Source organism: Thamnophis elegans, chromosome 10 (genome assembly GCF_009769535.1).
Source record: "Thamnophis elegans isolate rThaEle1 chromosome 10, rThaEle1.pri, whole genome shotgun sequence".
NCBI lineage: Eukaryota > Metazoa > Chordata > Lepidosauria > Squamata > Colubridae > Thamnophis > Thamnophis elegans.
In genome coordinates this window covers 24,261,297-24,286,559 of record NC_045550.1, presented here as the reverse complement: position 1 = coordinate 24,286,559, position 25,263 = coordinate 24,261,297, and the positions used below count along the sequence as shown (strand labels likewise).

At 41.3% G+C, this 25,263-nt stretch overlaps 1 protein-coding gene across 6 annotated transcripts in view; it reads right to left on the bottom strand.

Moving 5' to 3' along the window:
• BTRC (beta-transducin repeat containing E3 ubiquitin protein ligase) overlaps nucleotides 1-25,263 on the bottom strand; it is a 195,848-nt gene that overhangs the window by 28,672 nt on the left and 141,913 nt on the right. For all 6 annotated transcript variants that reach the window (XM_032225194.1, XM_032225199.1, XM_032225196.1 and 3 more), the window contains 2 exons: nucleotides 8,149-8,380; nucleotides 5,565-5,751 (listed from right to left, as the gene is read on the bottom strand). In XM_032225194.1, the coding sequence (XP_032081085.1) occupies nucleotides 5,565-5,751; nucleotides 8,149-8,380 (419 nt within the window). The remainder of the gene's footprint in view (nucleotides 1-5,564; nucleotides 5,752-8,148; nucleotides 8,381-25,263) is intronic.

Sequence of the window (25,263 nt, the reverse complement as noted above, 5' to 3'; positions counted from 1 at the left end):
GGTGAAACAATATGCACTATATGGACGGCAACTTCCAAAGGTTAAATTCAGTGATATGCAATGTGTGGGTGTGTTGACCACATATAACATCTCAGCACTTTCCTTTCAGAACTGCCTCAAGACTGTATCATTGAGAGGAACCAGCCCCCACACTATGACCACAAATGTTTCCTATTTTTACATAAACAAACAGTACAGGTAATCCTTGACTTACAAGTTCATTTACGTTATTGAAAAATCTGCACTCATGGCTCATGCCAGAAGTTACAGCTATTGTAGTACCTCTGGTCATGGGTTCAGAACTCAGGCATCTAGCAGCCTGCCTACACTTATGACCACAAAGGTTTTCTAGCTCCTCAACCCACCTATTTTTCCCTATGTCTGCCCTTTGGCCATCCTGCACTCTATCTTGTGGGTTGGCAAACAGCCCCAAAAAGCCAAAGCCATCCCAGCCGTATACCAGCAGTTGCCCACATCATCCTATACTCTGAAATTCCTACTGCCCTGTGCTCTGACTCCCCAGCTCACCTTCTCCATTTTTTTGTTCCTGCTGCTGTTGAGGCTTGGTTGCTGTGCCCAGTGTTCAGCTGCAAAAAGAAAGAAAAAAGCCAAAAGCACTCCCTGAGTGGCAATGTGGCAAAAACACCCTTGTAAAAAAGCTCCAGGAGCAGGGTGCACCAAAATTCCCCTCTTATTTAAAGATCTGATAAACATCAGCTTTGGATCAGGATTAGAAAGTGATCTGGAAGTAGAGGACAGCTAGACTGAGAATGCTCCTCAGAAGAGAACTGGAAATCAGATGGATTTTGGCAGGGCAAGAGTTAATCCCTGAGACACTTATCTTGCCTGTTGTTCCACTCTGTTTTCCTGACTTCCAATCTTATGGTGGAAGAAACGGTAGGCTAGAGATGGGTATGATGCGTGGGACAGAGTAAATCCTTGGCATGGAGAACAAGTGAAATGAATGGATGCTGTTGTTAAACTCAGTTGATTGAAGGGTACCAGCCAAACTGCTTCAAAGTCATCTTAATGTCAAAGAACAGAGATTGACTTAAGAATGTATGCAGGCAACTATGCCCAAAGGGACATTTTGGCATGCTGAGCCCCAGGAGCTTTTTACAAAGGAGTACTTTGGTGTGTTGCCCCTCAAAGATTGCTTTCAGCTCTTTTTTTTCTGCATTGGAAGCCTAGCCTAGTCCAGCAGTCAGGCACAGGAAAATGGGAGCAAGAAAATGAAGCTGAGTTGGGATGGTGCAGCACAGGGCAGCAGGGGTCTTGGAGTGCAGCATGGCAAGGCTGAGCACTGCTGGGACTAAGTTGGTGCTGGCCATAGCTTACTGGAACATAGCAAGCAGTTCTAGAGCCACACTGTTCTGAGGCTGCTTGCTGAGTCACAAGGCAGAATGCAGGTTGGCCAAAGGGCAGAGATGAGGAGAGATAGGTAGGTAGATTGAGTTGGAGGCAGCCTCTTACCTTACTGAGGCTTGGGGCTGGGAGCAATCACAATGACTTTGACTTGGGTAGGTAGTCGCTTAACAACCCATAATTCATGGTTAACAACTGCAATTTGGGGGAGGGGTTACTGGGGTTATCATTGTTGTGGTCACATGATGTCTTACTTTACAACTGCATCAACATATGACATCAATCCCAGTTTCAACTGTGGTTGAGGACTACTACAACATGGATATATTGCTTCTAATAGTTTGCACAATAAATCGCTTTAAAGAAAATATTCAAACCCTCAAATATGTAAAGAAATGCCAATAAGCCCTAAGTCCCATAATGTGCTGCTAGAGAGGAATAATATTTTTTCCCATTTGCAATTCATTGAGAAACAGTATTCTGCCATTTTCTCTAGACTGGCTTTAAAAAATTACATAAATTGCCTCTATTACCTTAGGTAAAGGTAAAGTTTCCCCTCAGACATATGTGCTAGTCTTTTCCGACTCTAGGGGGCGGTGCTCATCTCTGCTTCAAAGCCAAGGAGCCTGCAACGTTCCGAAGACGTCTTCGTGGTCATGTGGCCGTCATGACAAAACGCCAAAGGCGCATGGAACGTTGTTATCTTCCCACCAAAGGTGGTCCCTATTTTTCTACTTGAATTTTTACATGCTTTTGAACTGCTACGTTGGCAGAAGCTGAGACAAGTAATGGGAGCTCAGTCCGTTACACGGTGCTAGGGATTTGAACCGCTGAACTGCCGACCTTCTGATCAACGTTCAGTGTCTTAGCCACTGAGCCACCGTGTCCCTTTCTATTACCATAGGGACATTTAAATAAGAGATCTTAAAATGAGAATGACACCAGGAGAGTACCTTGGTGAGCAGCATATTATTTACAGTACAATTGTTTTGAGGCCAAGCCCTATAGTAAAAATTATCAGTCAATTCACAGTATTAGAAATACATTTTCTGGTTCTTCTAGCTACTGGTAAACAGCAAGGCTTCTTCTTTGAACTAATCTGATTTTGGAATGGATGTGTTTTGAAGATCAATTGGATCAAATTTCTCCAATGCCATAGTTTAAAAAATATTCTCATTTTAAAATTAAGAGGCTACCCAGTATTGTGCAGAAACAAAGAACTGCACAATGGACATTTTTATGTCTGTAAAACTGAGGTGGACACAAATCCATAAGTACAATCCTGGCATCTGATGTATGACACCTAAATCTCTACTCTCCCTTTTATAACTGTCATGTAATAATTCTCAGGCCAGTTTATTCCACCTATAAATCTCTCCCTTCCTACCCCCTTAAAACTGTATTAAGAAGCCTCTTTGTACATGAGATGGTCTGACACATGAAAGATATATTGTTAAAAAAATTACAAGAGTGGTAAAAATTTGAATAAAACAACCCATTGAAAACTACTAATCTTAAATTTCCCAAAATACATTTTGAGGAATTGCAAGGTTTTATCGATGTGAAGAATATTAGTAAACAGAAATGCTGGGATTTCCTCAGAATATATTAGTAAATAAAACATTTAGCTAGGTTACAAAATGATTTATCGCCCACATATTTTCTACATATCATATTGGATATATGTTATTTTATATCTTGGGCTTTTGACAGCTTATTACTATTTTACATTTTAATGCTGGGAAGTAGAAACTACAGAAGACATGCTACTTGATTATTCCTTTGCAGTTATAATGAATCAGTCTTGTTAAATCTACTAACCAACTGATAAAAAAATTAAAAAGATAGAATAAGGAAAGAAACACATGTGGTTTAAAATCATATAAAAGCAACTGTGGACTACATAGGTAGCTTTGGGAGAGAGAAAAAAACAATTTACTGAGAAATTAAACAGAATGAAATAATATGTGACACAGGGGCATTGACCCTGATCAGATTTCAAGCTGTCTGCATTTCTCTAGCAAAGAATAACATTTTTCAAACCTCCATTAACTGTATGTGGGCAGCTCAGAAACCTAAAAATATTTGCTTTGCTATATACAGTAGTAGCAGACATACCTCATTTTAATAATTGTTTCTTCTATGGAAAATCAAAGAGGATAGTGATATAGCCTAGGTAAATATTCATGTACAACCCATGATTTTTTTTATCCTATGCTTGGCACAGAACTTTAGGAAATAAATTTCTAATGTTATCGGAAAAGTGTTAGAATCTGTTATTGCTGATTTTACTGCTTGATGTGTTGTCTACCTATCATTAAGATCTCCATAAATGGAATTTAATTTAATTTTTAAATTAAACCACATTTCCCTATGCTAAGTTTTGAAGATGCAGATAATTGATTGTCATGTTTGCTGTTAAAAATACCATGAAAAAATGCAATTTGGGTACACTTGCTCCTAAGACTGGGTGCAGAGTTACATTTTAGAAAACCTAAGAATATTTCACAAACATTTTTTTTCTTAATCTATTGAATGTCTACATATTAATGATATCAAGGCTTTTAATGGAATTTGCACTTGCAAATTGTGGCAGTATTATTATTATTGTTTAAATAAATAGAAGCTAAAATGCCTTGGCTATCACTTTGTCTTGTTTATGAAATATTTATATCCAAATATCTCACTGAAAACTATGGAGGCCCAATGAATAGAAAATTGTGTATTAAAGGGGTTATCCCAGGAGGAAAGCTTCTAATAAAATGTTAATAGTAGAACATCAGACTTAGTCCTGCATATGAAATAGATGATGTATAATATCTGAATTTCAGATGCTAATTGCTTAGTAGTCAGTATTCTAGGTTTTATGAGCAAAGATTACATCTCAAAATGCAAAGGTCTGCTAAAAAAAAGTTGATATCCTATTCATAACAGAAACATCTATTTCTGAGTTCTAGAAACTTGTTAACTCGTTATATAGTAATTGGATTTTGATTACTCTTTAGGTATGTGTCACAGACTGATTTTAGTTGTGGGATGAAAGAATATTATACCTGATTGATTTTAATATATACGCATCCCACCACTCAAATCCCTAAAAGGTGTTACATCTATTTGTTACATTGGTTTCAAATGGTGTAATATGAGAATTGTAAAGTGTAATAGACTCCGTTAAATCCTGTGGTGCATTCTTTGCCTTTCTGCCTCTAGGCTAGCAGATGAAATATTTCTGGAGAAAAGTGCTAGTTGAGAAGAAAAAGGTGCAGTTTAAAAAAAAAGATAGCTCTCAGGAGTTTTGACAGAATGGTGCATCTGACATTAGACAAATCTGATAAAAAGCTCTATGCCATCAAATATGGCAATCCATTCTCAGTGCTGGATTACAGATTTTGATCCTTTAAGGGCAGTGAAACCTTTTCCAGAAGAGGCATGCCAAATCCTGCAGATTCTGGATTTGAAGTGGCCATAAAGGGATAATAAAATTTTTGTGCTAAGAGAAAATATTTTCCCACCAAATATTTGAGTTTTGGTTCGGAGAGAAACTACTTTAATGAAGCAGCAGCAGCTGAGAGAATGACCACCAGGAAACATAGGACCAATAACTAGAGAATAATGGGAACAGAGATGACTTTTCAGAGTCATCTGAAAAGAAAAACACTAAAATTACTGCCTATATCAGAAGGAAGCAGTGCAGTGGGGACAACTGAAGTCCCACCATAGCAATACTAGGCCAGTATTGTTAAGAGACAGCACAGATGAACCTCTTATGAGGCAACATGGTTGTAATCTCTGTTGCTTGTGAAGAATTGCTTTTGTTTTACCAAAGTCCTACATTAATCTCAGCTAGGCCTTTTACTTGGTGACTATATTAAGGGTAGTTTTTGGATGAGGTGAGGGAGAAAGATAAGAAAGAAATAGGGGCCTGAAAAATATTAACGTCAGTAGTGTTTTAAGAAAACCTACTGCCTTAAGTGAGCAGCTAAATAGTGGTACCCTGCCTCCTGATGAAGGTGATGTGCCTGCTGCCAGCGGCTTCTGGAATGAATTCTAGAATCAAGAGAAAGCATATATCCTCAGAAAATAGTAACAGACAAAATAAGAAATACATAGCAAAAATTAAAGGGTGTTCTCCAATTTTCAGGTAAAATGATCAAACTATCACTGGCAGCTACTTCCCCTACTGAGAAAATATATCTCACCATCCTCTTCGCTCCGCCAAACCCCTCCACAATGAGTCAGTACGGACCATCCTCTCAATCAGTTTCTTCCATAGCATACCATCAGATGTCACCCGGTACCATTCCTTGCATACTAGTTCAACAGAACACAAAGATTTGGCATCCAAATATGACAGAATATTCTCAGCAATGTGATCCAGGCCTCGAGCTGGAAGAAAAGTAAAGACAGTTAGTGATCACTGGGGAGCTTACTAGGAGATCATCAGTTACAAACACATTTTCATCCTCATCATTGCTCATTCGATTTCTTGTATTAAGAACTGGAATGTCTGGATAGAAAATAGTCTCATGTTAAGTTCAGGAACGAGTAGCTTCCTTTGGGTAAGAAACAGCAAAGCATTTAAGATGATAAAGAATTCAGGAAGTCGTTCCAATCTATTTCTATTGGTTTTAGTACTAGAGGGATGTTCTACAGAAGACTTTTCTCACTTGATGCATTCTACAAAATCTTGGTATATTAGAAACATTTCTCATTTTGCTACTATAGCTTTTCTTTTATTCCAACAGTTCAAATGCTACTTTGTACTAAAATTAAAGGCTTTTGATGCAATGAAGAATATACATTCCTACCATAATATGAACTCCCAAGAAGTAGTATCTAGTAAGAATAGTGATGAGATTATAAAAAGTGTCTGTCTGGCACTCTGTCACTTATTTAGTTTTAAAAGAAAACACATACAATTGAACATTGACAATTGTGATGTTCTGCCATTTTGGAGAAATTAGAATATGAGAATTTCACATATTGCTGATGTTCTACCAAAGAAAATGTAAGCGGACTACAATTAATTAATCATTAAATTACAATTAATTTAATCATTACAATAAATAAATGCTTGGAAGAATCAAGTTTTTCAAACCTATACATAAAATCTTTACAGACTGAGAACTCTACTATCTACATCTACAATATACTCTGTAAACGATCAGCAAGGGGTTGCCTTCGCTCTCTTTTCCCTATATGTAATATCTGGATGGAGTTGCCTCTTATTCCTCTGCAGCCATCCTTTCTGGGAATCCACCTTCTTACTACATTCCATCACACAAGGCCTAACTACAAGCTGAGTATATGAATACTTTCGTTCTGACCCAGGCTTCCTTAGAAAGCAAGAAGCAAAATGTTGGTCCCATCAAAACCTCTTTTATTTACACAACGGTGAATTCTTTTCATTCACAGTCAGCAAGGCTTTAGCAAACAGTCTTTCAGAGGAATGTTTATCCACATGCACCTTATCTTGTTTAGAGCACTGCCAAATAACTAGTTTCCAGAGGGCAAAGCAAAACTTGGCACAGAGTCTCTTATAATCACAAACAGAACTTTCCCTGACTGAATAAACGAATTGTTTCCTGCAAAAACCCACTCCCCATTTGTTCTTTTGTTTCCTATGGGAGGGGCCAATCACCTCCAAGGTGTGGCTTTATTCTTAAATTGACCCTCCTTTCTTACTTCTTCTTGTCTTCTGGCAATTCTGTGCATGTGCATACTGAGGAAGAGGCTCCAGCTGTTCTTCTGCCTCACTGCTGTCCAACTCCCTCTCTGGCTCCGATTCAGAGCTCTCATCTGAGCTTTCCTCAACCCTCAGAACTGTCCCATGTTCCTCCCCAATCTCCTCACTGTCCGACTCTATTGCCAGCTTTGCTGACCACTGGCGGGCCACAACAACTTTATAGAATTAAAAGAACAGGTAATTTATCTCAAATTGAGGATATACTATTGTCAATAATTTCAAGGAAGTCATCTGTGAGACTTGGGTCAATTCATAGTTTCTCAGAGTATCTACTGAACATTTCACATGATATCAAATGCTTCATTTCCGCTCTTGTTACAACTGACCTGGAGACTGAGACTCATTGATTAGTAGCAATGGTTGAGCATGTAATGGAACAAGTATATTTTGGGATGCTCAAGATCATATGCCTATACTTAAGTAGGCAGCTACATAAAAGGCTTCTATCAGATGATTCTTAACAGGATTAAGCAGGATATTAAGTATCAACTGTTTCCTGTTCAGTACAGACAAGCCCCCCTCCCCCCAAAAAATTTCAACAATGACCTTCTCTGAGTAATTTTTCTTTTTGTCATGGTCCCCTCCAGAAAATTCATTAAGTGCAAATTGGGGAAGATAAAAGTAACATTTAAAAGATTATTCCTTCAAGGCAAGTAAAAGGACAACTAAAACAGTTACACTGCAGTATGAAGAAGACAACAAGGTTCACAACAAATGCTTTCTGCTAAATAGTATTATGTGGAGGAAAGTGTCCATCTGTAGACAGTAAGGATTACTTCTGCTTTAGCTAATGGTGATTAACATCATTTATTATGTTTCTATGTTATTTATTAATGAATGAATGTGCCAATAGGTTAACTGAAAGACAATTGAACTATTGTCATAGGCTCATTAAAAAAATCCAGTGAAGCATAAATGTTAAGACAAGTAAGAACATCCAAAACAATGATGTAAGCCAAAATAATTTAAACTTTTGGCAGAAAATGCACTTCCAAATAAAAATGAGTACATCTCTTTGTATGCTCCAAGTAGAATACCTGGTAATGCTGTGATGAAGTCCCTCTGCAACATAGGTTTCAAGTATGAATTTATGTGCCCATGTTGATAATGACACATCTGAGAGATGAGATGTTCCACAAAGTCTACCTGGTCAGACTCTGACCACTGCTCAAAATACTTGATGCAGAGCTCCTTTTCTTTTTCATAGCTTGCAGACAGCTTTCTTTGTTTTGGAACAATCATGCTTGAAGAACCATTGGCAAGTTTTGTCTACGTAAGAAATGAACACAAACAAAAAATTAGTTTTAAAGCAGCAATAATCTGGAATTTTAAGAAAGCAAATTCATCTAGGCCTTAATATACAGTTTTAACTGCTACCAAAGTCTTATAGTGTAATCATCTTAATTGAAATGGCTACCAGATTCTTATTGTATAATTCAATGTACTAATATAGTCACATAGTTTTAACAATTTAATTTTACAATTGATGCTTTAAGAGAAACATTGGATTGTTGATAAAATTCATAGAAAATACATGAAATTTCACACACACACACACAATACCGTGTTTCACCGAAAATTTCTTTTGACTCCCAAAATAAGCACTTGGCCTTATTTTCAGGGAGGTCTTATTATTTTTGAGCTGCAGGAGGTGGTGAGCATGGTCACCTCATGGCTGCTGCTGTGGTGAAATATTTTTGGGGAGGGCTTATTTTCAGGGGAGAGCTTATTTTAGCGCATACGCTCAAAAGCCCGATTAGGCTTATTATCTGGGGAGGTCTTATTTTGGGAGAAACAGGGTAGTAAGTCCCCCCCCCCCCAATCTTTCTTATAGTAAGAGGTCAGTATAAGTTATAAAATATAAATTATGATGAAATATAAGTGCATCTCAACACCTAAATATTCTCTTATGGTACTATCTGGTATCTGAGATTAAAATCAGAGGCTTTTCTTGAAGAGGTTTTCTAGCCTTTCGCTGTTTAGTTCTTGTTTGAAAATATGTCATTTGTTAGTATGTTCCAGAATTTAACTGAACTGTTTAAAAATGTTGAATATGAAATGGCTGTAACTGGTAAATCTACATCCCCATTTATTTGCCCATATTTTTTTCACAAACATAGTGGTTTCTCCAAGCAGGCTTTTCCAGCAATAATCCCCCATTATATGGGTCATTATGAAACAATGGAAAGGTAGTCTACATGATCAACTGATATTTTTCTCTCCCATGTAGCTTTATTTACTTGAGCCTTGAGAGATGAGGGGTAGAAGAATGAGGTTGTACAAGAGTCTTAAGGAACCTGTTCTCCACTTGGAATGTTTCAATGTTCATTGTGAGAATGGCTTTCATGCCAATCAGTTATATGACTGAATAAGATGAAACTGAGCTAAACTGAAATCCTTCATTTTGAAGACTTACTCAGACACAATTCTTACAATCTTTATAGAGCAAAGTCCACTTTTGAATTGTTTGCTTCATTTATAGCCCATTATGATTCTCTATCATCAAATGGCCATAATCTTTACAATAATCCTGCTAACATCTGCTTTCTTTTTCATCCTATAATAAATATTCATGATTCTAAAGGGTAGCTGTAACAGCAAAAAAACAACAACAAGAATCATGTGTCACCTCTAGACTAAAAAAGTATTATGGCCTGTTTTCAATGGTTGCAATCTGGTAGGATAATTACCTCTAATGGATGGTTTCTCTGAAGTGGTGAACAAGCTAAAGAGTCAGCATGAGTTTGCCACTAAAAACCATGAAGTGAATCATATACACAAGAATATTTTCAAGATAAAAATTAGGGCATTTTTATTTTCCATTTCAATATTAATTTTGCTCTTTGTGCACTATTTGATCACAAATAAAAATCACAATTTACTTGCAGTATATTTTACTATTCTGGGTCTGAATATACAGATTTCAAAAGAGGAATTCTATCATCCAAATTCTAGATAAATTATGCAAAAAAAAAGATGATATGATTCAAAGACAGGTCTAAACAGGAAATATCTCAGTTGGTTACAGACTGTTCAATTTCTGGCTTTGGGCAAGTCATTTCAGCCCTCTGTGCTTCATGGAAGATGAAATTCCTAAAATATAACTCTTTGTGACTTTTAATTATTCCTACCCAAATGTATTAACACCAGTGCCTATTCTATAATCTCCAAAGAAGCTGTAAAATTCAAATTCTCCTACCCATAAAATATTGTTTGTACTTTCAAATTAGTGTTAACTCCTGGCAAGTGATTGAACAAGTCTGTTTTTTTCTTGGCAAGGTTTTTGGATTTTTTATTTGCCATTGTCTCTTTCATAGGGCTGAAAGTAAATGACTGGCTTTGTGACTAAGTAGAATAGAATGTATGGCTTTCAAATTTCTGGCCTGTGCCTTAACCACTACATCAAATGGCACACAAAACATGGAATTAGTATTAAATGTATTTGTTGAAAATCTTTGGAAAAAAGAAACAATTTTCCTTCAAAAATAGTTTTTTTCTTGAAGCAAGAAAGAAAACAAATTGGTAACTGTTGGCAAAAGAACTGTCTGGTTACTTGAGAAGTAATGTGAAGTTATCAGTGATGATTGTCTTGAAAAACTCTGCAATATATATTGGTAGGAAAAATTAACTACTGTACTGAAGTATTAGGTGTACACTAATACCTAAGCAGTATATTGCGGGCATATATTAATGCTCTAATTAACATGAAAAAGAAATTGTGAGAGGAAAGAATAGTTTAATTTCCAGACAGATCTATCCTACTATGACAGCCTACTAAGAACAAATGCAATTAACTGATGGGGGTCAGGGGGGGATGTCACAGCAGAGGACAGAAATGGTTGTAGAGCTGCTGAATAGTGCTTTTTTTCTACATCCTGCCTAATTTCATTAATATCTTTCTCCTATCTCAGCTGCAAAATCAACAGTAGCAGTTCAAAAATAAAACACAGTAGGAAGGGTACTTCAATATCTATGCAACTAATTGCCAAATCCTTTTTTAATGTGAATATAATAGAACAGAACAGAACAGAACAGAAAAGAATTCTTTATTGGCCAAGTGTGATTGGACACAAAAGGAATTTGTCTTCAATATATAAGCATAACATGTTAATATTAACATGATTAACATATTAGCTTGCTGCCATTATGCATTTAGTACCTCACTATCATGACATTTCTATGTATTATAATTGCCCAGCTTAAACGTTTAAAATCTAGCTCAATTACATGTTCCATTTATGCTTCAATTTTTAATGCGAAGTAGGCTACCAAGACTTTGAGCAACATAGTGCCACGGTCTACTAGTTTTCATAAAATAAGACACTGTATTACTGAAGTATCTCATTGGTACCATCTGGAAATAAATAGTCTTGGATACAAGGACATTATATTGATCTCAAGGAGGATACCAGAAGTTTCTGCTGAGCTTTCCATAGTTAATGTGTTATATGTGCAATGGAACTATAGCTAAGATGAAAAGAATAAATCTAATTAACTAATAATTGAGAAAAGGACATATTTAATAGAATAAACATTGGATATTCACATACTATGACCAAAGGATAATTAGCTTTCCTACTGGTAAATTTCAAAATGATTTCTTGTCCCTGCCTCTTAAACTAAAATATCAAATATATATTACCCCACCCCCACCCTGGATATAATGATTGTCTTACCACAAAATCCACACTCCACGTTTTAATTGACTAATTAAACTAGGCATTTGCCTAGTGCAAGATATGGATTAAAACTTTGCTGGATGTGCACAAACATTGCATGAGCTTAAAAGAATTGACCAATTGGGGACAATGTTTGTAACAGTGGCTATTAGCCAATGCTCAGCAAAGAGGGTTAAGGCCAAATGTTTCCCTCTTAAGGTTAACAGGATGTGTGAGAGATGTAATGGGAATTGCTTTAATGCAAGTTATCCATAGACAACTTATTTAAATAAACCTATACTACATACTGAGAGATAAATTATTAAGGAGATGAACCATTCTCACTGGATAAGCAAAAAAATAAAATAGGACAAAATTGTAGTAACAAGGGAACAGGCCACATATCAAAATAGCAAATAAAATAAAATAAAATCCAAATTATTACAACTACAAAAGACTCACAGTTAAATTAATTGAGGGAAAGTGGGGGAGTTTTTTCACAGCGGGAAACTTCTGCTAACCATTGCTTTGCTTGGGCTGTTAAGCTGACCCTAATAATTGAAATGAGAAGCATTTTTAACATATTTCATGGAAATGTGTAAGAGTTTTATGCTCTGTTGTTGAACCACAAGGACATGCCAAGACTCAATCTTCTGAGCCTGAGAAAGCGCGTTGGTTTACCTGAACGGTCTTCTCTGTGCGCTGCGGGAGAATCCAAGCATGGATTAATTCTGTCTGACTGTCCTGGACTGAACTGAAAGATCTTTAGCCACGCCTCCACTGCTGGCACCTCAGATTTTTTTCAATGAAGGTGTGGACCTGTAAGTCTGTTCAACAGTGGTTCCATTGTGTCTGTCATAAGTTCAATTCAAAATCAGTTCACATAAGTCGTAATAGATCACATCAACGAAGCTGGAAGCTGTGAGAGACCCTAGGGTAGGGTTGGACTCTCCCGCAGGCAACAGAGAAGACCGTTCAGGTAAGCCAACGCTCCTTCTCCTGTGCACTGCTTGGAGAGTCCGAGCATGCGACATACCCCAGCTAAATGTCACTAGGGCTGGGAGTAATCGAGTCAATGATCACTCTAGTGGAATGAATACCCTGAAGGACTCATCTTCCAAACGTTGCTTCCGCTGATGCTAACTTGTCCAGTTTGTAATTTCACACAAACTAAGATGGTGAAGCCCACATTGCTGTTCTGCAGATTTCTTCTATGGGCCCCTGGGTTGCCCAAGCTGCTGTGGATGTGGCGCTTCATGTGGAATGGGCTGTGATGTGGCGCGGTACTTGTTTAGATTGAAGCTCATAAGCAAGGACGATACAGGTGCGCAACCATCGGCAGATGGTGGCAGAGGTGACTTTACGTCCCATAGTGGCCGGCTGAAAGGAAATGAAAAGAGATTCCAACCGCCTGAACGATGCCGTACGCCTGATATACTTGTGAATGCTCTGCACACGTCGAGCTTGTGCCATCTGCATTCTCTAGGATGTCTAGGGTGAGGACAGAAGTCCGGAAGGATGACTTCCTGGCTCTGATGGAACCAGGAGTTGACTTTAGGAAGAAACGCAGGGTCCAAGAGGAGGACAACTCTGTCCAGGTGGATGAGGCATAGCTCCTCCCTGACTGATAGAGCTGCCATCTCCGAGATCATTCGCCCAGATGTGATAGTGGTCAGAAAAATTATTTTGAAAGTCAGGTGTTTCTATCTGCAAGAACGGAGAGGTTCAAATGGTGGACTGATCAGTGCCCTGAGTACAATGTTCAGCTCTCAAGTCGGATATCTATGCACAACTGGGGGCCTGATGTTGGTGGCTCCCTTCAGGAAGCTTCATACTCTGGGGTGACATGCCAGAGGAAGGTGTTCGCTGGGAGCCAGGATGGTGGAGAGTGCCGCTACCTGGCGATGAAGGGTGTTAGCTGCCAGCCCTTGATTCAACCCCTCCTGCAGAAAAAACAAGATCTGTGCAGATCCTGTCCCTCTCTAGGAGGTCCCTCTCAAGTGCCAGATGGCCAATTGGAGCCACTGAGGCTCCGGATGGGATAGGACCCCCTGGCTAAGACAGACCTCTTCTGGAGGGATTCTCCATGGTTTGGCGATTGATAGGATTACGAGGTGGGCGAACCATGCCCATCTGGGCCAAAACCGCACTACCAAAAGCACCTCCACTTTTTCCAAGAGGATCTTGCGAATTACCCTGGAAAGGAGTGGTAACAGCGGAAACGAGTAGAGTAGGCCAGGTGGCCAGCGGCAAAGAAGGGTGTTGACTCCTTCTGCTTGTGGGGAGCGGAATTTGGAGAAGAAGCGAGGGAGATGCGTGTTCTCTGAGGTGGTGAATAGGTTGACTGACAGACGGCTGAACCTCTGTGTGATTTTGAGGAAGAGGTCCGGTTGCAGGCGCCACTCCGAGTGATCGATGTTGGCTCTGCTCAGGCAGTCCACCTGGCAGTCCACCTGGATGTTCTCACCCCAAACTTGAAGAGTCCGCTTGAAGAGATGACAGATGTTTCTCTGCCCATCTCCCTAGCCACTCTGCCTCTGCCCTCAACGACCTGAATCGAGTGCTCCCCTGGTGGTTGACATGCACCTTGGTGGCTACATTGTCCATGAGGAGCATTACATGGTGACCCTGAATGGTTGACTGGAATTGAAGAAGAGCTAGTCATGCTGCTTTTAGCTCCAACCAGTTTATGCTGTGCTTGAGATCACTGGTGGACCACCTGCCCTGCGCAACTTGATTGTTGAAATGGGCTTCCCATCCAAACAGGCTGGCGTCTGTTGTGATGGTTAGACGATCCGGCTTGCATAAGAGACTGCCCTTGGTTAATGCAGGAGACTGCCACCAGGGATTGTTGAACCTTGTGTGGAACAGGAATCAAGGCAGGAGAGTTGCTGGCTTTGGCCCTTTGATGGGGCAGGATACACCATTGTAGTTGTCGCAAGTGCAACCTCGCCCACAGCACAATCGACAGGCAAGAGATCAATTTGCCTCAGAGCTTCAACAACAGGGCAATAGGCACACTTCGTGAAGTCCGCACTTGTCATACCAGACATCTGTTGCTGGAAATCCGTTCCTGAGATAGGAATACTTGGCAACTGGCAGTGTCTATTATGGCCCAGAGATGCAGCAACCTGGTGGTAGGAGTGAGGTGGCTTTTCTCCAGGTTCACGGAGAACTCGTGGTCTTGAAGAGTTCTCATCGTCACCTGGAGGTCTTGGACCGTTTGTTGGCAAGAAGATGACTGGATGAGGATGTCATCCAGATAGGCTTGGAGCCGCACTGGATGTGACCTCAGTGATGTTACTACAGCTGCCAGGACCTTCGTAAAGGTCCTGGAGGCTGATGACAGGCCAAATGGCAGAGCCCTGTATTGATAATGGTGGCCTGTGTAACAAAATCTCAGTGAGCCCTGCAAACTGAGATGTGGAGGTATGCTTCTCTGAGATCTATTGATGTTAGCAGATCTCCTGGTCTGATGCAGCCCAGTATTGACTGGAGGGACTGCATTTTGAAGTGTTTGTATGCTAGGTGGCAGTTTAATTTCTTTAAATCTAATATCCCCCTCCACCCTCCCGAGTTCTTTGGAACCAGAAACAGGATGGAGTAAAAGCTTGACCCTTCTTGTCCCGCTGGCACTGGTTCTATGGCCCTTATTTCCCGAAGGTGCTGGATTTCCTGCTCCATTAGGGCCCTTTTGGTTGGGGAGGAGGGAGTGGGGCAGCGGATGAAGTGGCGAGGAAGAGGGGAGATGAATGTCAGGGTCGGACCCAGTCAGATTGTTTGAAGCGCCCACTAGTCTGATGTGGTGTGCTCCCATCGGGCCTTCAATAGCTGCAGGCGGCCTCCGATGGGAGCCGCCTGCTGGTCGTCACTTGTAACGACTGAAAGGCCTGGAACCTGATCCGCTGTGAAAGGGCCATTTGGAAAAGGGCTGTTGTTGACCCCTGTCCCGAAATGATGGATGGTCCTGGGACCAATCAGAGCCCTGTGCATATGGACGGTGGAACTGTCCTGTGCTAGTAGATGGTTCAGGGATGTGAAAGGGCTGCTTCCTGAAATAACCGGAGCCTCTAAGCTCCACATTCTTGGTCACAGAAGGCATGACCTTCTTTTTATCTTTATTTTCAACGAGGACCGGGTCTAAGACCTCTCTGAAAAGCTTCCCTCCCTTAAAAGGGACAGAGGCCAACTTCCACTTGGACCTCATATCGGCATTCCAGTGGCGTAACCACAGGAGCCGCTAGCGGTGACATTGGAGGCTAAGGCCCTGGAAGCAAACTTGGTGGAATTTAGAGTGGCGCCCACCGTGTATTCCACAGCTGCTATAATTTTGTTCAACTCCTGTCTCAACTTGCTGTCACCCACTGGAAGTTTGGAGGCCAGTTGGTGAAGACAAAGGAGAGACGCCCTTGACAGGAATGAGGTGGAGGTGACCGTCTTTATCGCCCATGCAGCCGCCTGATAGGCCTTATGACAAGCCTTCTCTGACCTTTTGTCTTCCGCCTTCAAGTCCTCTAGGACAGTGGTCCCCAACCCCCGGTCCGCGGACCGGTGCCGGGCCGTGGAGCACCTGGCACCGGGCCGCGCAGCGGCCGGGGGCCATGATCGCTGCAGCGGCCGGGGGACATGATCGCTGAAGCGCAAAGGCTCCTGGGCCGTGCGCAAAAGCTCCTGGGCCGTGCGCAAAGGCTCCAGGGAAGAGAGCCCCGCGCAGGTACGCAATCAATGTGTCATCGCGAACAACGCACCCCCACCCCTGCGCGCGCTCAGCGGGCCACGGTAAAATTATCAAAGGCTGACTGGTCCGCGGCGATAAAAAGGTTGGGGACCACTGCTCTAGGAGGTCAGGCGGGAAGATGGAAGAGGTGGTGAGGGCCTGCACCGGTGGGTCCACCTGGGGCAACTTTAGGATATCCTCCAAGGTTGGATCCACAGTATGCAGCTTCCTGTCATTGTTGCTAGGCGTGGCAAGGATACCAGGTTGCACCCACTGGCGCTGCACATTATTAAGAAATAATTTTGGGACTGGTACAATCTCTTGGGGAGTGACAGGCTCATCAAAGAGCCATTCACTGTGATCTGTTGGATCTGTAGCGATCTGGTCAGGCACAGAACCCCCTAAGTGGGTGGCTGTTTTAGCATTGTTCAGAATAGTCTTGAAAGAATTATGCTTAAATAGTCCAGCAAAAGCTGGTTTGCCTGGGACAGTAGCCTCATCCCCGGAGAACTCCTGCTCGAGCAAGACGTCCTTGTCCACCACTGAGTTTTTGCTGTCCAGTGAAGAGTGAGGAGAGGGAGACCTGTGGCCCAGCTGCTGGGGGAAAACCCTAGTGGAGCTGGACCTATGAGGGCATTTAGATCTCTGTTTTAGACCCTCCACAATGCCCTGGGAGTTGGCCCTGGCTATCATCTCCTACATTTCTGGGGATAGAGCGGGTCCCTGATCCTCCGCGGGCCTGGCCCGCTTAGTGGTTTGTGGCAAGGGATGTTGAGGAGCTAGAGGCCTGGCCGGAGGGAGGCCTTCTTCCGGATCAAGGGGACAATGGAAAAGATCTGCATTGTCTGCCATCGATGGTCCGGGAGACCCTGAAGAGGCTAAAGACTCATCAGAGGAGAATTCCTGGACCTCATCCTCCCTGTCAGACTTAGGGAGGTCTATGACGACGGGATCTGGCCCTCCAGTGGATTCTTCACAGGGGATTCCAGGGAAACAGCTGTGATTTATGCTGGGCCTTTTCTAATTGTTTTTCTAGCGCTTTTTGGCTGAGGGCTGTCGTGCCCTCTGTCTTATCCTGCTTCACCTCCCCCCGGTCTTGCTAAGGGCCTCTGAAGCTGCTCTGCTGGCTTGCCTGGCAAAACCCCTGCTGTTTGAGGACACTGGCTGGCCTGGGGCCTTGGGGGCTCGCTGTCAGCCCTTCTTCATTCAAAAATCAGGAAAGAAAACCACAGGACTCCATTGGTAGAAATCAAGTGTACTTTTACTAATTATAAATGAATAGAAGCGAAGCTAAGCGAAGTCTGATTATTTAGGCGCGAAAGCGAATAATATATTGTATGATTCATTCCCCTCCCCTTGGCATCCCGTGCACAGTCCAATCATAATTCTCCTAATTGTCAGGTGTGAGATAACTTCAAAAGGCATCACCAGGATGGAATGCTGGTTCTGTTAGCCTTGGCGGGAAACACTCCTCCTCCACATGCGCAGTAAGGTGGACAGTTCAAACTCTAGAATCTTCCTCCAGCACAACATTCAGTCTCCTCCCAAATACCATGCCTCCCCTCCCCATTTCAATGGCAGCCGAAGCAGCAGCAAAGAGGAGGCTGACACTCGCTCTGCCATGGTAGGAATATTTGGGTGTCCTGGCACAGGCAGGCGTTGGCTCACTCACCACCCAGAGAAAGGCTGATTGTGTGGCTGGTAATCAAAGATCCTCATGGTGGGAGTCTAAAGACTCCCAGCACCCTGTGGGTGGGAGAGGCAGGAGTATGGCCGAGAGGATGTGGTTGTCTTCTAAGTTCAGCGTCGATCGGGCGGCTCCAACGACAAGCGACAAAAGAGTGCACTTTGCAATGTCCAAAATGGCCACCGCGTTGAAAGGACGGGAAACCAGATACTTCAAAATGGCAACTGCTCACAAATCAGCCAGAAAATGGCCGCTGTGATGAAGAACAGTCTTAGAACTTGGCTGGCTACATGAAGAAAGGAGGCAATAGCGCAAGTGGCTGGGTCCCTACATCACTGACTGCGGCACTCAGATAGAGCCGATCGCAAGGGGCGTTGGCCCTCCAACTCCCTCGCACCCACCCGACAGAGCCCAGGACACGTCAGTCGGTAGTTCAGTAAGGTAAGGGAGAAAGGAAAAAAACCTGTAAAGGCTCACCTCTCTTGGCAAGGGAAATGAAGACAAAAGGAAAATTTTTAAAAGAAATGCTAGTTGGAGAGTCCAAGTAATAGCTAATTGTAGGAACCATGTTACAACACGTCTACTGGGCTACACTGAATTGAAAAAATCTGAGGTGCCAGCAGCAGAGGTGTGGCTAAAGATCTTTCTTTTTTTTTCTTTTTTTTTATACACATAAGCACATCAACAGAAGCAACAAGCAATAGCAACAGTTAGGCTTATATACCGCTTCATAGGGCTTTCAGCCCTCTCTAAGCGGTTTACAGAGTCAGCATATTGCCCCCAACAACAATCTGGGTCCTCATTTTACCCACCTCGGAAGGATGGAAGGCTGAGTCAACCTTGAGCCTGGTGGGATTTGAACAGCCAAACTGCTGAACTGCAGTCAGCTGAAGTAGCCCGCAGTGCTGCATTTAACCACTGCGCCACCTCGGCTCTTCACATAAACACATTAACAAAAATAACCGCATAACTTAAAAATAACATAGGAACAATAAGTTCCATCGTATATCATACAGCAGTTCCGAATCGGTTTCTTTGCAGTTAGTTTTCCTTTCTATACATTTCTATCTTGCGTTCGCAATCTCGTTACTCATTATCCATTTTTATATACATTTCTTTATTTATTTATACTTAGCTACTTATGATCAAGTATTATTTACCTATATTGTGCTTTATATTTTTACTGTCATCTATTCTCTTACATGCAGTTATAGGTATACATTCACGTAGTTATTCTTTTTCTTTGCCATTCTTATATTATTATTATTCCATTTAAAAGGGTATAAGATATAATGTGGAATGCATTATTTACCATCCTTCACACCTGCTATGACACCACCTTATTTTCTCTTTCTTTTCTTCCTCCCTTCCTTCTCTACTTCCTTCCTTCCTCCTCTCCTTCCCCTTCTTCCTTCCCTTACTTCTCCCCTACTCCTACCCTCTTGTCTTCTCCTTCCTACCCTCTCTCCTTCTCTTTTTCTCTCTTCCTCCCTCCTCTCCTTCTCTTTCTCTCCCTCCCATCCACCTCTCCTTACCTCTTTCTTCTTCCCCTACCTCTCCTCCACATCTCACCTTATTTTCTCTTTCTGGCTAAAGATCTTTCAGTTCAGTCCGGGGCAGTCAGACAGAATTAACCCATGCTTGGACTCTCCAAGCAGCGCAATGGAGAAGCTAATTGTTCTGTTATTACACATAAACTTCCATGAACATTTCTCACCATTTTTTTTTATTTGTTCCATTTTTCATTTTCATACAGTCACATATATACTGTGCATAGCCGGGGCCATACATTAAACAATAATCACAGCAGTTCCTCTTGTCAACAATACCCCCAGAAATATAAATAAAATAAAACTAAAACTCAAACTCAAATAGAAACCCAATATACCTCTTCCGCTCTCCATACACCTCTTTCTTCCACCCCCCTCCAACTTACTATCTTCCCTCCATCATTCCCCTCTACCCTACTTCCCCTCCCCCTCTATCACTCCTCTCTCCCAGTCCACTCCCTCCCTTCCTTCTCACCCTCCCTCCCATCCTCTCTCCCGCCCTCTCTACCCCTCTTCCTTCTACCCCTCTTCCTTCTACCTCACTCCTCCTCCCCTTGGTGTATTTCTACTATATGTCAATGTATTCAGCTTGTCCTATTTTTAAGGAGAAATTAAAGAGAAACAGTACACATGTGAAATCGCATTACATTGAAATCTAACTCATAGTATATGTCCCCCCTCCCCTACCCTCCCCCCTAACACCCCACCTCCCTCTCCCCACGACTTCCCAGAGCCCATACACGGTATAGATTTTTAACAAACACAGTCTAAAATATATTGAGACAAAAGAAATAAAAAAAAGATCTCTACATTGATCTTAGCTTCTTCCTGTTACACTAACTTTGAACAGTTTAACTCATTCCTGATCCTAAGCGTAGACTATCTGGAATTTCTTAATCCCGTATTTGTTTTGTATATAGTCAATCCATTTTTTCCAGACTCGTTTATATCTCTCATTTGAATGATCTTTAAGATATGCCGATATTTTAGCCATCTCGGCTAAGTTTGTAACTTTCAATGTCCATTCTTGAGTTGTAGGCAAGTCTTCCTTCTTCCAGTATTGCGCCACCAAAAGTCTTGCCGCTGTTATTAGGTGCAGAACCAAGTTAGTCTCTACCACTGTAAAGTCAGTACATATACCTAGTAAAAATAACTGAGGAGTAAACTTTATCCTTCTTTTAAAGATATTTCTCACCATTGATAACATCTATTCAAATTATTTAGAAAATTTATTTCCTGATGTTTAAGAAGATTACTTAATCACATTTTGATATTCCAAGGACACTAAAGTCAAAGCTTCTCAGTATTTGCCTGGTGCTGTGGTAAGTTGCAATAGGCTGAGTTTAATAGAATATTATTGCACTAATAAAAACTCTGCAAGTGAGGAAGTTCAGTTAAGAAAATTTGTACAGGTAATCCCTATGACTGGTCATCCATGGACTGTTCACAATCACAAGGGCCTTGGAATGGATGCTTTCCAGTCCACAAGGTGTTTCCAGCCATTGCAAAATATCCCCCATCCAAGTCACAAGATGACTTTTCAGGCACTTGGCAACCTATTTGCATTTATGACCAGCTGCCAAGTGCCTGCAATCATGTGATCTCCATTTGCAATCTTCTCTGCCAGTTTCCCAAGAAAGTCAATGGAGAAATGGATAGGGAAGGTTGTAAATGGAAGGAACATTTACTTAGGGACCTGCAGGCTTGTGACTTTTAAGTAAGGAAATTTGCTATGTAGATGGTGACTAAATATTCTGTAATTATAATCACTGTCTTCTTCCATTGAGAAGTGGAGGAGGGGTTTAGGCTGAGAGAGGGTTAGAAATTATTTTGTCCCAAATCTGTCTTTACTGGAGGTTCTAACGTAAGCAAGGACTTCTAGGGTGCATTTCCTAGTCAGGACCAATATGGAAAATGCATGGGAGTAGGAGAACTAGAATCAGTAAGCCAAATCTGGCAGGGAAAGTGGATGGAAATGCATCAAGGAGACATTATTTTTTTTCAGGGATGTTTGGCTCAGTCTGGATTGTGTTACATCTGTTCTTATTCTTCATCCCTTTATTGGTTTGCTTGCTCGGTCTGTTCCCATGTTGAGGATTGACTGCTTTGGTATGCAAAATACAACCTTCTGAAATTTGATGCAGCTAGCCTGCATCCTTTACTCTCTATTACTCCAGAGTTGGCTTTGCTCTAACACCACATACTCCAAAACTACTTGGATCTTGTAACCCCAGTTAAAAGGAGACCTTGCAACTATTTATTTCAATGCTTATTTCTGGGGAAGGGGAAGCCCCCACCCTATGCCCTAACCAGATTTCAAATGAAGAAGTAAACTCCCTGTTCAGGAGTTTAGTGGCATTGTAACTAGCTGCCCAGTTAAACTATTTTTCCAGGAGGAACAACTATACTCAGAAACACTTGAGCTCAAGCCTAGTTGATGAGACAATGGAAATTCTAGGGTGGGGAAGGGAGATCTTTTCTTGGCGTTTACAATAGACACACAGCCTTCTCTTGCTACCCCATATCTAAGCAGCAATGCCTGAGGATATATTGGGAGTGCATAAATATTGCTCTTCTATGATGATGCTTTATATCACCAACTGTATGGCCTCAGTGGTCAGTACAATCTATTCTAATTGATAACTGTTCTTCCGAGACTCAGGCAGGAAGATTTTTCATAACAGCCACCAGCTGATATCTTTCAACTGGGGGGGGGGGGTATCAGCATAGGATCTGATGTATTCAATTAGATCTGCACTGCACACATAAAGGCACCATGTTTTTTCAAAAAATATTTTACACAATGCAGCAACTATAGACATATATCCAAGAGAAGCAGAACGGGATCTGGGTGTTCAGGTGATGCCACCTTTCTATAAAGCTCACACAAGAACGATGATATGGAACAACAATCTATATAAATTCCAAATATTACCAGCAAGCAGGCAGTGTCCTAACACCAGCTTTGAGACCTCACTACCGCTTTGGTATCTCTCCCCGCATCCCCTGTCAGCAAAAGGGCTGAAAGCTTTCCTACTGTCCTCTCTGTGATTTTTTTATAACAGCTTTGATTCCTCACTAATAAACTTGCTGATCTTTCTACAGCTGCCTCAACAGAATTTTTGTTTGGGCCCAAGTGAAAGTAATGGGGGTGGAGTACAGGGGAGAGAGCACATAATGTTTAATTATAAGAAATGATTGAGATAGGCATAGACATACCCTGGGTGCCTCTGCACTGCAGCAAGCTCTAAACTTGTTATCCTTAATGGTTTAAATTTCACTATGCTAATCATTTCAGGACACAAGCCTTTCTTGATAATCTAATGAATTATTCCAACATCCTTCAGCAAAAAAAATATCCTCCATGACAGCACTAATTACAAGATATTTTCCCAGTGCTTATGCAAAATATGACAGAGCAGCAGCTCAGGGAATTGTAAAAAAAAGGGGGAAAAAGAAAAAAAAAGAGTGAGGAGGGGAGAAACCCACCCTAACACTGCTTCTAATTTCCACTGAGAAACTGACAAACACCTCTCTTGCATCTCTCCCAGCTCTCAAGTAAGATTTAACTTTCTCATTTAGTTAATTACCGAGTGAGGATCATCATTTTCCCGGATCGGAGCGGCAGAGAGCCTTTATCGTGTTAACTTGTGAACTTGATCGATGGCTGCTGCTAAAACTTAATAACTTCACCCCCTGGCAAATTGTAAGATAAATATAATAGGAGAAACTCTGACAGTAAAAACCTGCCAAAAATGAGTGCTGTGTTTATGTTTCTTTGCAGGCACCAAAAGAAGAGATTGGGAGGGAGGGAGAAAGAGAAATTGGGAGAGAGATTGGGATGGGGGTGGGGGCAGAGAGAGAACGAGAACAAAACAAAATCCAACAAAACAGGAATAAAAAAACCCAACCAACAGCTTATTATTAGATATATGTTACTTGTATTTAAAGAGACCAAAGGTAATAATACTCATGGTCTATGTACTTTTCAAACTTTGTTGAGGACATAAAAGGCAAAAGCAAAACAAAGCGGGGAAAGATACAGAGGTGGGATGGAAAGAGAGATAATAGGCAAATATGTTACGTGTACAACAAATGACCAATCACACTAATCACTTTATCTGACCTAATAATATAAAAGGCTTTTTAACATACAAATTATTGATTGTTGGATGTATTTCCTACCTTTCTTTTAGCTGAAGGCAGTACATTGCTGATATGTAATACTTCCTTCATGCAATTTCTTTAAATCTGAGATAGCTGGGGGTGGAGGGTGGGGGACAGGATGAAAGAGTGGTGACTGCTCTCAAACCCAAACCCTAACCTTTCCCCCCTTCTACTCGAGTTAAATCTGGGTCTCCTTGGTCCTAGTTCAGTAACTGCTACATAAGACAATCTGAACAATGAAGTAAGGAAATGCAACTAAAATGAGGCTAAATTGAAACTTAGCAAAAGCTGCAATTTGTCCACAGTATTTCCTGGTCATTCCCTCACTGCCTCTGCTGCTAAACTGGCACCTAATAACTTAGGGAGTTCCTGATTACAGCTACTGCAGGAAGGTTTTGCCCAGCTGCAGCTCACCTGGAATGGGAGGAGATTGCCATCATTACCCAGATCCTTATTCACCTAGACTACCGCAATATTTTCTTACATGGGACTGCCTTTAAAGAACACTTGAAAATTGCAATGTGTCAGGATCCAGCAGGCCATTTGCTCACCTTTCATATAATATATATGCTTGGGAACTTGTACTGGCTCCCAGGAATTTTTCAGGTGGAATTTAAAGCACTGCTGCAGATAAAGATCTTGTCTTTTAATATTATATAACACGTTTGGCCAACACTTAAATACTTATTGAGTCACAACATTTATCACTGCCTAAAGAACAAGTGCATAATTCAGATTCTCCCCTTTTCTCTCTCTCTCTCTGGATACATTTAAAGGTATAATAAGCTAGACTACTTAGAGAATAAATTCCTAAATATTTAAAAATATTAGACTTAAAGTTAATGAAAATGCAAGATGCATATATTTTTTACAAATACTTATTAAACATTTGTGTTACTGTCTTTTTAAATGAAAGCTTTTTTTTAAATGAATGCTTTTTTAAAACTGTCTAAATATACATTTTCTTAGGAACTGACTTTTAAGAGGAAGATAGAAACCACTGTTCTGGGTATCTAAAGAGAATCTGCTGAAGGTCCCAATCACTGGTGGGATTCAAACTTTTTAACTACCGGTTCTGTGGGCGTGGCTTGGTGGGTGTGGCAGGGGACCGATATTGTAAAATCTCCATTTCCTCCAGATCAGCTGGGAGGGAAAGAATAGATGGGGGCAGGGTGAGTCAGAGGTAGTATTTACTGGTTCTCCAGAACTGGTCAGAATCTGCTGAATACCACCTCTAGCCCCAATCCTTGTGAAGTTCATGAAATATGAGTAGATGGCAGGCCTCCTTGGTGTCCCTTCCCCACCTCTTTGGAATATTCTCTTTCTGAAGGTACAACTGTCTCGAAACCTCCTTCCATTTGGACACAAGTGAA